At 35.3% G+C, this 13,333-nt stretch overlaps 1 protein-coding gene and 1 pseudogene across 1 annotated transcript; one reads left to right on the forward strand and one right to left on the reverse strand.

Annotated features, from left to right (window-relative positions):
• Nucleotides 1-180: 180 nt before the first annotated feature.
• Nucleotides 181-8,857, reverse strand: LOC132308710 (transcriptional adapter ADA2-like). The gene is made up of 13 exons (XM_059806890.1): nucleotides 8,649-8,857; nucleotides 7,617-7,675; nucleotides 7,004-7,182; nucleotides 5,686-5,751; nucleotides 5,420-5,545; nucleotides 5,259-5,334; nucleotides 4,796-4,856; nucleotides 4,681-4,712; nucleotides 4,420-4,530; nucleotides 3,289-3,511; nucleotides 2,382-2,592; nucleotides 1,425-1,742; nucleotides 181-784 (listed from the first exon to the last, which is right to left on the reverse strand). The coding sequence occupies exons 1-13, from the start codon at nucleotides 8,699-8,701 to the stop codon at nucleotides 593-595; spliced, it is 1,707 nt and encodes a 568-aa protein (XP_059662873.1). The 5' UTR covers nucleotides 8,702-8,857; the 3' UTR covers nucleotides 181-592.
• A 736-nt stretch (nucleotides 8,858-9,593) lies between these two features.
• On the forward strand, nucleotides 9,594-12,047 carry LOC132310004 (desmethyl-deoxy-podophyllotoxin synthase-like; annotated as a pseudogene).
• Nucleotides 12,048-13,333: the final 1,286 nt, after the last annotated feature.

The following is a 13,333-nucleotide window of genomic DNA, read 5'->3' on the forward strand; positions in this document are numbered from 1 at the left end:
ATCTTTGCTTCCAATGTGCCCAAACACTCACCATTGTACCAAGGCCTAAATCTTACCCTTCCACCTAGCTGTATTGTAATGAAGGGATGCACATCCAGGGTTTGACTTCAACCATGCCCCTTGTTTCCATTGTATAAGCTCATTCACGTTGTCTCTAGAATTATCATTGAGAAGTAGGAGTAAAAAAAACTCATCTAATTATATATTATTTTAAATAGTGTACAGATATCAGTATCACCCCTTTTGGTAGGTAAAAGAAATTTTTTGCAACTTTGACATTGTACAAAATGTTTATAATTTATAGATTTAACTGTGTAATAATTGAAGGAGAAAAACAGTACTATAGATACAAACAACATTATAGATTCCCAAGCTCAAGCTCCATAATCTACAGCCCATCTTCCTCCTTGCAGTAAACATCAACTTTAAGCTACAGTTCTTGGGCATTGACGGAAGAGGATGTTGCCCTGTTACTGCCATGTAAATTGCTGATAATAGGTACCTAAAATATGCATCAACAAATGAGTGCAAACTATATCTTGAGAAAAACCAAGGTTCAGGAGCTTTCTGAAAAAATGCAGATGAAGTCTAGTCATGGTTGGGCAATCCCCTTCTTCACAAGCATATCGTAAACTCTATCCAACTTGTTTGGGTCAACCTTGAATAGGCCATGGGCGTCTGATTTCTTAGTAATGTTGCCATTCGAAATACCTATTGACATAGTCTGCAACATATTAAGATAATGTGAAGGTAGGATCTTGATCTCGCCACAGAGCTGTTTTTCCTGCACATAAATATCACAACAGAAAAGTAAGAATCCCGAAACAAGCTGTCAAAAAGAAAAAATAAGAAAAATACCCTCTTTTCTGGGTAGGCAAGACACTCCTACACCATCAGACGCCCCAATTTGGACTCAAACGCTCAACCTCTTCTTTTGGGAGGAGGAGGAGCTACCATTCCAAACTAAAGCTGGTGGTAATTCTATGTTTGTTCGTCATTCCTTACATATTAAAACCTTGCAAAACAAAACTTAGGCTCCGTTTGGTTTCAAGTTGATTTAGTGAGGGAATGGGAAAACAATGCAAAGGAAATAATTATTCGGTGTTTGTTACCAGGAAAAATAGGAGGGGAATGAAAATATAAGAAGAAAGGGATAACTAAAATGTTACACGTAGTTTGCGCCTTCTTTCGCAATCCCCGGCTATTTTTTAAGAAAATTTGCATTTTTAATTTAAGCTGTAATGGAAATATGAGGAAAGTTGTTTTTCCCTTACCTCTTTTAACCCAAGTATTATGATCATTCATGATATTGGAAATTGGGTATTGGACAACATCATCCAATGTATAACCAAGAGAATTTCAAGTCCCAAAGGAGCCAAGTTTGTGTGTTTTAGAATTAATAGGAACCAGAACAGCAATCTTACAGTTTCAGAGAGTAAATCAGCTCCAATAAATCCAGAGATGTCCCAATCATCTAAGGAGCTTGAAATTGATTGTCCAGCAGTTGTTGAAGAAGAGTCCTTGCCACTAGAATCTAGACCTGTGGATCCCCTTGCACCTCCCGTAGGGCTGCCATCAAGTTCACCTTTAAGATGATTCGCCCTTTGCAGGAATTTACCACTGGGACCAGCCTGGGTGCTCTCCTTCACTCTACGAGAACTTTCTTCAACTTCCTTCTTCCTCTTCTGTGCAATATATCTTTCAGCTTCGGCTGATGTCCGGCAGCCAGCAGCTCGAGCTTCCTGCACAATTATTTTAATCTGGACAATAAGGAACTTTATACACAGTAAAACAAAAATTATATATCTATCACACACATATACGGTGAATAAAATGTGTTTGAGCCTGCCCAAGTATGTATAAGAAATAATAGTCTTGGATAGATATGAAGCTAGGCTTTCTTTCCGCAGGCAGATGACTGTGAGGATGTTGTTTCTTCGAAAATAAGTTCAAGTCATTTATTGGAACAAGAAGCCTGTTTTGCTAGTCACCATATTTGTTCACAATGAGAATCCAACTTCGTGTAATATGTAAATATGTAACCAAGTAGAGATTAGCCAAATGGGCCAAGTGTAAAGGCATCAAGTACTGGTCCTATGATATGGAGTTCTGAAATATTTGGATTCAATAATCAACTGCTTTATTGAAAATAAGAACTGGTGGAGTTGAACCATGCACAAGGCTAATAAAGTTGGCTGTATAGTCTTCTGACCTCTAGCTACCCATAAGTTCTAAAACAAAGTTATGCATGGATAAGCATGCTAGAAACCTTGGGTATTCTAAGAACTATAATCTACAATCTTTACAATAATTTAGTAGTTGACTATAATCTCCATAATTCACAAAGCATATTGAGTTCAAGTGACAGGCATGCATCAAACCTGAAGTTCTTGTATTCTTTTCAGAATACGATGTTCCTCAATGATACTCTTAAGCAATTCCTCGTGCTCTTCTTTTGAATGGAATCGCATGAAGACCCTATATCGCCGACATATTTCCCTCTCTTCAAGTGAGAGGTTCTTCTCAAAAAGGTCAGGGTAAAGTAGGTTTCTTTCCAGTATAAAATCCTTCCTGCGTTTCCTCTCATCAAGCCTGCCAAACATCCGTAATACATTTCATAACAAAATGGAAGAAATTGAACAGCAAAAAATCTAGGAGTACTAAAAGAGTAAATAATTTGTGCCTTACTTGGGACGTATAGTGCTCCATATTCTGTACCAATTAGTCAATATGTGGTCCAAAATCTTGATCATTATTGAATAACTAGAAGAACTAAAAGCAGTAATTGCTAATTTTCTCAATAAATGAGAGCTCAGCACATTACTGATTAGCATTTCTTCATTAAAAGTCGGTGGTAAATACTAAGCACGTGGGTTGTGGACCAAAATAAGCTTGAGACCATGTCAATAGGGCATTGGTAATTTGTAGCTTTTGGTTTTCTAATAGCTTATATAAGATAAACAATGCTGAGCAAATTGTAAAAATATCTCTTTGATAAAATTAATCTATACTAGCCTAAATTTAACAACCACATGGACAACAAAATAATAGCATGCTGACAAATGAAATCAAATCAAGAGAACAAATCAAAGCACCACTGTGTTGAGGAGATTTCCTCTGGGAATTGACGCAAACAATCATTTTTTTAATTACACCCGCTTTATAAAATGCAAAATGTGGACACTTCCATAGACCATAAGTCAGCTATGTCGTGATTTCTCATATAAAACTACATTCATAAAAGCAAATAAGTCTCTACACAAAACAAAAAAGAGAGAAAGTGTACACCTTTTGGAGTAAATATGCAATACTCGCAGTTTTAGTTCACGCTCTGCTTCAGGATCTGTATCCTTGAATTCCATGTCTGCTAGTAACTGCTCTGCATCATTATCATATTCAATTTCGAATTCTTGCCTCTTGGAATTATAGCCACTCAAATCTGTCATAGAAGGCCCCTCATCCCCTGAAGTCCTAGGTTTTTTCTCTCCAATGCTTCTGTCTGCATGAGAATCTGCCGACAACATTGTATGAGAAACAATTAAGCACGAATCTTGTAAAACAGACCATATATATTGTTGGAAATTGTGTCTCAAATTCCTATTCTAATTAGGATTCTATTTTAGAATTATATAATTGTATTCTGCTAGGTAATTTCTTGTTTGGTAAGTCTCGGTCTCTAAGAAATTGTAATCCTTGTCCAACAAGGAATTGTGTTTGTAACTCTATAAATAGGTACATATGTTGTGGGTTGAGACTTCTGAGATTGAGAGAGACGTAGTCTCATGAGGGAGTTGATGGGTGGAGGTAGTATGCGAGTTGGTAGAGTAGGAAAAACACAGGTGACGCTGGTAGCGAGGAAAGGCCGGTTTTGGCTGAACCATGTATATTTTGTGTTTGTGTGTGATTGCTTTGTTGGCTTTTATTGGATCCTCATTGTTGGTAGAGTAGGAAAAACATAGGTGACGCTGGTAGTGAGGAAAGGCCGGTTTTGGCTGAACCATGTACAAACCATGTATATTTTGTGTTCGTGTGCGATTGCTTTGTTGGCTTTTATTGGATCCTCATTGTTCGCGTGCTTCCGCTGCCCCAACATATATATATATATATATATATATGTATGTATGTATTGATTTTTATACACAAACTGAAAGGTATAACAATCATGAAAATTTAGCCTTTATTGAAAATTTAAAACCAGAATATCTTTCAGGTCGCACAGGTTAATAAATAGAGAAGATTCAATTCTTACATCCATCCAGAAAGGAAAATCTCCATAAGCAAACGATAAAAATCAGAAAAACTTGGAAATAAATTAGAAACCAAGAAGCACCCAATGTATATAATCCAAAGCAATACGAGTGAAAGCCAGATGAGGGATACAAGCATTCTACAAAAAATAAAAATAAAAGAACACACTACCTTCCACTTTAATGCCGTCACGACCATCTTTAATCTGTGTCACACTGGATACCCTTTTAACTTCACCTGTGGCTGTGTTACCGCTGCTAGTACCCACACCAGAGACCATATCTGATGCATGAGAAAAATAATATCAATACATACACTATGTACTCCATATTTTCATTTCCATAACATTTGAGAGAGAGAGCCTGCTGAATAACAAACTTGTCCCAAGATTGTTAATCGCCATATGAGAAATTAAATTAGATGAGGATTGACCTGCTGGACCTTCCTTTCTTTGATCTTCAACCCTGTCAGAATGGTTCAAGATGGTGTTAGAAAAAGAGGATAAAAAACTGCATTGAAGGATACATAATGGAGAAGTCAGTTATACTTGACTCTTGACGAGAATGGAGACTCTTCTTTCATAGTGAGTTCCCCAAGCATAGGAATTCCTGAGGATTCAAAGCAGGAAAAACAAATGAGTTCTACATGAAAACTTTAGTAATAATATTCTCTGACACCCAGAAACAAGGAAAGCAAATTAAAAAATTTAAAGACGTATACACATGTACATAAATCATCATGCAAAGGTGGAAATTAGAGGAGTCATTTTTCAACTTAAGGATAAGAAAACAATATTTTTTATCTTTTAGACTGAAACAAAACCAAACAACTAAAAGTATAAAAATAACAGCAAGAAACATGGCACTTATTGTTCCTTCATTTGAAATCACCTACAAGAAAAGCTCAAATACGAATGCACTTATTGTCATGTATTTTTTATATGCCTTATTCAAACTAGTCAAATTTCAATATAGATGTGCAACAAATAATGGAATCACTAGCAAGCTAACCTTTCTTAACTTCAACATGCTCCTTGGCCATAGCAAGGAGTTCCTCCCTATTTTTCCCCATAACATGAGACATGTCCTAGAGAGATTTCGCATGAGCATTATAAGTTTCAGCTTGTAGCCTTTAAGAAAGGTAAAAGATCAAATTAAACTTAATGTCATACCGGAAGTGGAAAGCACGGGGAGTTCATGTATATTGTATTATAGTGGTCAATACATTGTGATTTACTTTTTGTTCCAACGTGTTCTGCAACTTCAGTCCAGTTCCCCAATCCATACATTTCGATACCCTGCATAAAAGGCAATATGAACTTTTAGGATAAGGTCGCAGATACAATCATCTCTAAATATCAAAGGTGATAAATTGCATATTAACAAGTACATATTATAAAACTAAAACTAAAAAGTTTCATTAAATATATAGGAATACCTCTAGGAGTAATATCTCCTCATCTGCATTCCAGTCAGGACATATTAGTGGGAATGACAGATTATCCTGCAGAAAGGGAAACCTCAAAAAGTACATCAATCAAAAATCAAGACAAACCGACCATTGTGGTAAAACGTGAAAACACCTGACAAGAAACTAATCAAGGTAATACTGTAAAAGCGATTTACTTTCAACAATAAAAGCAAAGGTCATTTCAAGAGTGACAATGATGAAGAAGAAAAAGGAAAAATACACAAACTACTGTTTAACATATCAAAATCACATTCTTAAGAGGAAAGGGAAAAAAAAGAAAGAAAGGGTCATCCATTGACAACATATGATTAAAGCTTAAACTCAGGCCAACGAACTCCAGTCTTTCAAAATTGGGTTGCCAACAAGGAAACTTTATTTTACCAACATGCTCCACCTGGGACTCCAAAACCTTGATGTATTATTTTTACATTTCCTCATCCTTGTAGTGCCATCATCCAAGACCAAACTACCTATTGACGTAGAACTAAATCTTTATCGAATGTGAACAACTGTCTCAAAAAGTCCTTCATATTGTCATTCTAAATTACTCTACCTTTTATCACTTCATGAATGCATTCATTTTATTATTGGTGCTCTTGTCTTGCCTCAAATTTATCTTAACAACTCTTTTTAGCAACAAGCAATAATAAAGACGAGAAATTGAAGTATTTCTAACTCTGAAGGGAAAAATCTGATATATAATCATGAACTGTGAAGAATTTGAAACATCAAACGAGTACATGAAGTATATAGAGATTCTCACAGGAAATGACAAAATTTCAAATGATGAACAAAGATAACTGACTTCATAACTGTTAGAAACAGTATAAGTACAGCCAAGCAAGTACCCAATCAAACGCATCTTATCTCATTAAATCACTATAAAGCGCACTTAAAAAGTGTAACACATAAAAGGGCTAGCCCATGAGGCTCCCGCCACTGCGGGGTCTGGGGAGGGTCAGATGTACGCAGCCTTATCTATGCATGCGGGAAGGTTGTTTCCCATTTTGAACCCATGACCTCCAGGTCACAATGGAGCAACCTTACTGTTGGGCCAAGGCCTGCCCTTAAAAACAAAAATGGAACACATCTCACCAATAAAACTGAGAACAGATAAACAAGTTCCCCTGAACACTCGTATAAAGTACAACTATAAGAATCATGAATTCAGCTATAGTAAAGCATGGTGGTTGGTTAACACTTAACACTGAATATTCAAGACTATGATGAATACTAGATAAGTTCTGAAATAAGAGAAGAAAGTAACAGGAATAAAGTCACTAACCATAACCCTATAAGGATGATTGCTTTTGTGAGGTGACACCTCAGCTCCAACAGAAAAGCACTCCACACAAAGGTCAAAATCAGGACACATTACGCACTTAATGCGGATCTTTCCCGAAATATCTTTGTTACAGTAATTACAGTGGTACAAAGCCTTTTTCCCTTCATTCATTCCTTGACCTACCCCAAGGGGAAATTGAAGACACCAGAGAAAATGAGAGAGAGATAATGAAAACAAATAATTTATTACTCTTACAAATTAGTATATAAAGCTTAAAGGGAAAAGAAAAGCATAAGCAACACTAGGACTCAAAATCTATCAAACCACACAACCCTCAGCAATGCATCATGGATAGAAATTTATATGTTGGAGAAATATTTCCCCGTACTCTTCATGATTGGGTAGAAGAAAGGACAAATAACCTGAAAGTAAAGACACCTAATTGTCAAGCTAAACATTACTTTTTCAAGTTGAACAAAACATATTTGGGCTATAGAGGATCATGTTAGTGTTGATTTCTTCTCTTCCCCACCCCCAACCATCACAGGGTGACTGTACTTTTCTTTGCTTTTCTTCTTTTTTGGTAGGTAACTGTATTTTAGTGAAACAATACCTGTAGCTGCTGCCTCTAAATTCTCAACATTTGAAGCAGTCCTTTTTCTCTTGGATCGACTGAATATTGTAAAAGAAAACAGAAAATTTCAATGTCAAATGAGGCAACAAAAGAAGCATAAATGGCTAAATATTTCATAACAGGCTAAGGAAAGGAAAAAAAACCCACAGAAAACGATATAAAATAACCCAAAGTGCACATACTAAGAGTTTCTTGGGAAAAGTTGATAAAAAGAATTGAGTGAACAAAAAAGCAGAATGCAAATGCATTATAGATACTGATACAACACTAAAAGATAACTCCTAAAGCTCAGTAATAAATTTAAACATATTGGAGTAATTTATAGAGAGATAGATGGATATATATACAGAGAGATACTTAAAATCTATAAAATTATTTACACAAACCAGAAATGTTATGCAATTGAATCAGTGAGTAATAGTTAACAATATCAAACAGCATGGATCATAATATAAACACACAATAAAAAGATTTATGTGAACTAAATTCCATCTTTGCACACAATCGAAGTGTTATCATAAAACAGGGGCATGCACATAAATCTTGGTACAACAGTTATGAGGGTATCCTAAATACATAATTTTGAACCATTTCACTCCAGCTTGAGAGCAAATTGTACCATAAATGTAACGCATTCTATAATGATAGAAAATCATATTACAGCAGTCTATGGTACAGCACTCTTGCTAATAAGTTGAGTGATAAATCATTATCAATCTGGAGGAAAAAAAAAATTAACCCCCATTGCATGAAGCACAATAGGCAACTTCGAAATTCAGCAACTCCACAGTAAAATGCTAAGAACATATAAAAAATGCTCACAATCAACATAAAACACAATTTCGATACACACACACCACTAACAGCATCACGAAGACTAATGCAGCTCAAAAAACAGAAAATTTGGCTACAAAAGAGTCAAATTTGTAGCATTGTGTATGTGTGTCTACAAACACATACATATATGTAAATATGTAGAGAGTGTGTGTCAAAGAGGATAATTGTACGGACCTTTGACTGGGATCCTCATCCGCGGAGTGGGGAACTGCGCGAGAACGACCCATCGATGCGAACTATACCTGATTAGGGCTCGAATTTGAAACCCTAGAAATTTCTTCAGATGCTTATCCAACACGAGCTCATTAAAGTCCTTCCCAGAAAAGGAAAAACAATCGAAATTTTAATTTCGATGTGTTTGGGCAAATATAGAGAGCTCTTTCAAACTATTAATTTACGAAGGTAGGCAAAAGATTAATCAGTATCAGCCAAACAGGGTGTTCCGACAGAGCACGTCATATGGGCTTTAATACACGATCTTGTTCGACTGATTCCATGCTGGGCTTTGGGTCTCAAATTAATAGGCCTCAACCCATTTATTGTCGGGCTAATTTAGACAATAGTTATCCAACCTCTCTCGAAACAACATGAAGAAAAAAAAACAGCAACAAAAAAGTTTATGCTTTTCATTTATTTATTTTTTTTAATATTTTAAACTCAATGATGACAAACGTTAATCATCAATATTCCATGATTTATCAACCGCAAAAACATATTTTAACAAATAAAATTTTCACACTCCGAATTTTGAAAGATAAATTGTATCAATTTTCTTAATTTAAAAAATCAAGCAAGTGTTAAAAAACAAAAGTAAAACCCAAAATATGTCATGGAACACTTGTATAATGCAGATGTTTATGAGACAACTTTAAATTTCCAATGTGTCTTGCCCTTACGACACCAAAACAACTTGTTCTTTTATACTTGTCCAACAAAATATATACTAATATACATTTTGTTAAGAACGACAGATTAGTACCATGTGTTACTTAACTTTATCTGTTTACTACTCAGTTATATATACTATATATATTATTATTTGTCGGTAGTGGTCCAAGAGTGAATGCAAATTATATTGTTTTAAAAAAGAAGAAACCTAGAGTAAACTAACTATAGCATCTCTGACTAACAAGACTCCAAGAGCGAAGACTAAAGATGTTACAGATAATATTTGCCTATAAATTAAACGTTGAGAAAATAAGAGGAGCATTAGAAACAAAAAAAAAACAATCAAATCTCTTTCCTTCCCCTCTAAATGGAGCTTCAGCTACCCTCACTTCCTCTCTTCTTTACCTTCCTCCTTTTCTTGTCCCTGCTTGTGAAGCACTGGAAGCAATCCAAAGCCAAAAGTCCAACCCAAAAATTGCCTCCAAGGCCATGGATGCTTCCTGTCATCGGTAACTTGCACCATTTAATTGGCTCACTCCTTGAGAGATTTGGCAAACAAATATGGACCAGTCATGCACCTGCAACTTGGTGAGCTTTCTGTTGTTGTCATTTCATCGCCAGCAGCAGCCAAAGAGGTTATGAAGACCCATGACCTTACCTTCGCAACCAGGCCAGATGTTCTCGCTTGCAAGATTATGTCATATGGTTGTCAAGATATTGTATTTGCTCCCTATGGCCAGTACTGGAGACAAATTCGAAAAATTTGCATATTGGAGCTCTTAAGTGCAAAGCGTGTTCAGTCATTTAGATCACTAAGAGAAGAGGAGGTACACAATCTTATTGATTCCATTTCCTCGTCGTCACCAGGAATTCCCATCAATCTTAGTCAGAAGATCTCCTCAATGACCAATGACATAATTGCAAGGGCGGCCATTGGTAAGAAGTGCGAAGACCAGGATGAATTCATATCGGTGGTCGAGGAAGTTATAAAGTTGTCCTCAGGGTTTGATGTGCATGATATATTCCCATCGCTCAAGTTCCTTCATTTGATTTGTGGAGGGAAGCCTAATCTGGAGAAACTTCACCAAAGGCTTGACAAGATTTTTGATGATATCATCAATGAGCACAAACTGAAAAGGAAAACCACAACCATCAATGGTGAGGAAGATCTAGTCCACGTGCTTCTGAATATTCACGAGAGAGGTGACCTTGAATTTCCTATCACGACAGACAACATCAAAGCTGTCATTCTGGTATGTCTCAGTAGATATGTACAATACTTCATCTAAACTCAAAGAATACATAACAGACACACTCAGTCAAATGAAATGACATCTAACTGATTTTTAAGAAAACTCACAATGCTTACACTACTCTGTACTCTGCAACAAATTTTCTAATCCTCCTAAAGGACGGAAAATGGCTTCTTTTACCATTTGGAAAACCACTTTGCAGGAATTTACATGTGTGTTTATATATAATAATATAATATAATATAACATACAATTCAACCACACAACATATGCTTCACAATAATAATATGCCTCATCATCAAGCACCAGAATCCCATTGTGACATTGCTTCTATTTAAATTCTGCATTGATCTTTAAGGAAATTCTGCGTTTGTCTTTAATTTGTGGAAAAGAAAGAGGCAGTGTATGGATCTTAATTTTTTTCATTGAAGCTTTCTTAAGAAACCATTTCAGATTCATTTTCGCCAAACTACTAAGGATAATATTTTTATCACAATAGTTCACGCACCACAAATCCCATTTTGGTTTAAATTTTACCTTGATTAGTAGTATTCCAGTATTGCTTCTACCTAAATGCCAAATTCTTTCAACAAGAAACATAAATGAGGTACGTCAATATTGGTGAGGCAGTGCTTGCATTACAGAACTTTAAACTATATAAATTGATCTGTGATGTCATAGGAATAAGATTACTCCCCAAATTTTGCCTGTTTCAGAAAATTTCAGTATCAGAATATTATTCTGTTGTAACTAATATGAATGTATTTTTCTTCTTTATTAGGACATGATCGCCGCAGGCACTGAGACTTCATCAACAGCCACAATATGGACAATGTCAGAAATGATGAGAAATTCAGGAATAATGGAGAAGGCACAAGCTGAAGTGAGACAAGTTCTTAAAGGAAAGAGCAAAATTGAGGAGATGGACATTCGGGAACTACATTACTTGAAATTGGTTATCAAAGAAACTCTAAGATTGCACCCGCCTGCCCCCTTGTTGCTCCCTAGAGAAGCAAGGGAAAGATGTGAAATTAATGGTTATGACGTACCCATTAAAACCAAAGTCATTGTTAATGCGTGGGCAATAGGGAGAGATCCAAAAAGTTGGACAAATGCCAAGTGCTTTGAACCGGAGAGGTTTCGTGGTTCTTCTATTGATTTCAAAGGGACAAACTTCGAATATATCCCATTTGGGGCTGGGAGAAGGATATGTCCAGGCATATCATTTGGAATTGCAAATATTGAACTTCCACTTGCTCAACTTCTATACCACTTTGATTGGAAACTCCCAAATGGAATCAAACCAGAAGAATTTGACATGAAGGAAACCTTTGGAGCAACTGCTCGGAGAAGAAATGACTTGCACTTAGTTGGCAACCCTTATATTCCGTCAATTCAGGAGAACCGTGAAATGGCTGGGACAAATAGTTAAATTATTCAACTGACTTCTAAGTGTTGGATTTGTGTGCCTAGTATAGTAAATTCTTACTTGGACTATAAAAGTCATTGTTCCCATTTGAATTTCATTATTTATGAATTATACAATTGGTGAATGTAATGTATTATTATTTTTATTCATTATGGAATTGATTATATCCACTTGATTACAACATATATTTATATATATGTGATGACGATCAATACAAAGTTATAAATAGTAATCATAAATGGTTCAAAGTCAGTAATTATGGATAGATATTTAATTAACTAAGACTTAAACCGAATTTACGATAGTTGAGATATATTGCGCGAGCCGTCTCTTTATCACGGTCATGGCATTTGACTCTCAAGTATGAGAGAAGTATATACTCTTTTATTAATTAGTAATTACTTTAATTTGTTCGGCGGATACTTCGGGATCCAAAGACCAGCACTTGGGGTAGTTATGTAATTAATAGTTAGAGGGATATATTATCAATATTTGCATCATTGATACTTGAATTTATTGATTATAGCTGATCACAAAGTAAATTTGAAGGCCTTCTTGTATTTTAGACAAAATGTTTTCTATATATTTATTTACTAAATTATTATTTTTGTCAAACAAATTTTTATTGTGATCAAGCTGGAAATAATCAAAGGTACCAAAATAAATATATTAATTATGTAGTTGGATAGATTACTTTATAATCCGATAAATAATTATGTATAGAGGGATCAAAATGCAACATTTACTTAGAGGTTATTTACTATTTAATTAGAGTCCAATTAATTTCTTTTAGTGAAGTATAAATTGATTTATGAATTAATTGAATTGGGTCCATAGTATAATGGACCATGCCAATTATTATTTCACGGTAGTCAAGAAAATAGTAAGCCCAAGGGATTCTCAACCATAGTCCAACTTGATATTGGAGGCCCATTAGATTTGAAATATCACGTGAATTTTAGAGATTGGGAAATATATTGACTACATTTTTTTTTTTTTTTTTTTTTTGACTATATATACATGGGTTCCATGTATATTTGAGATTAGGCCCTTTGTGCATAATTTGGAAGACATGAAAAATATTTTATCTCTCTAGATTTTAAGGGTTAATGTTCTCATCTAAAGGAGGCTCCCACAAGCTTTGTCTCCAAGGTGGAGTTTTGGGTGATTCATAAAGGGAAGATTACTACCAAGAAGAAGGAGATCATAGGAGAAATGATCTAGCTAAGAAATTTACAATAAGTGAAAACATTCACTTTAGAGAAAAAATTTAAGATTTACTCAAACCT

Source organism: Cornus florida, unplaced genomic scaffold (genome assembly GCF_030987335.1).
Source record: "Cornus florida cultivar Cherokee Brave unplaced genomic scaffold, ASM3098733v1 CherokeeBrave_3.0.0_Hap2_Chr05, whole genome shotgun sequence".
Taxonomy (NCBI): Eukaryota; Viridiplantae; Streptophyta; class Magnoliopsida; order Cornales; family Cornaceae; genus Cornus; species Cornus florida.

Excerpts from the sequence above, each read along its gene's own strand:
- LOC132308710 (XM_059806890.1), bottom strand. The coding sequence starts at position 8,701 with ATGGGTCGTTCTCGCGCAGTTCCCCACTCCGCGGATGAGGATCCCAGT. Across the intron at positions 7,676-8,648 it reads GATGAGGATCCCAGTCAAAG|TCGATCCAAGAGAAAAAGGA; the intron begins GTCCGTACAATT and ends TACAATATTCAG. Across the intron at positions 5,546-5,685 it reads AGGAGATATTACTCCTAGAG|GGTATCGAAATGTATGGATT; the intron begins GTATTCCTATAT and ends CCTTTTATGCAG.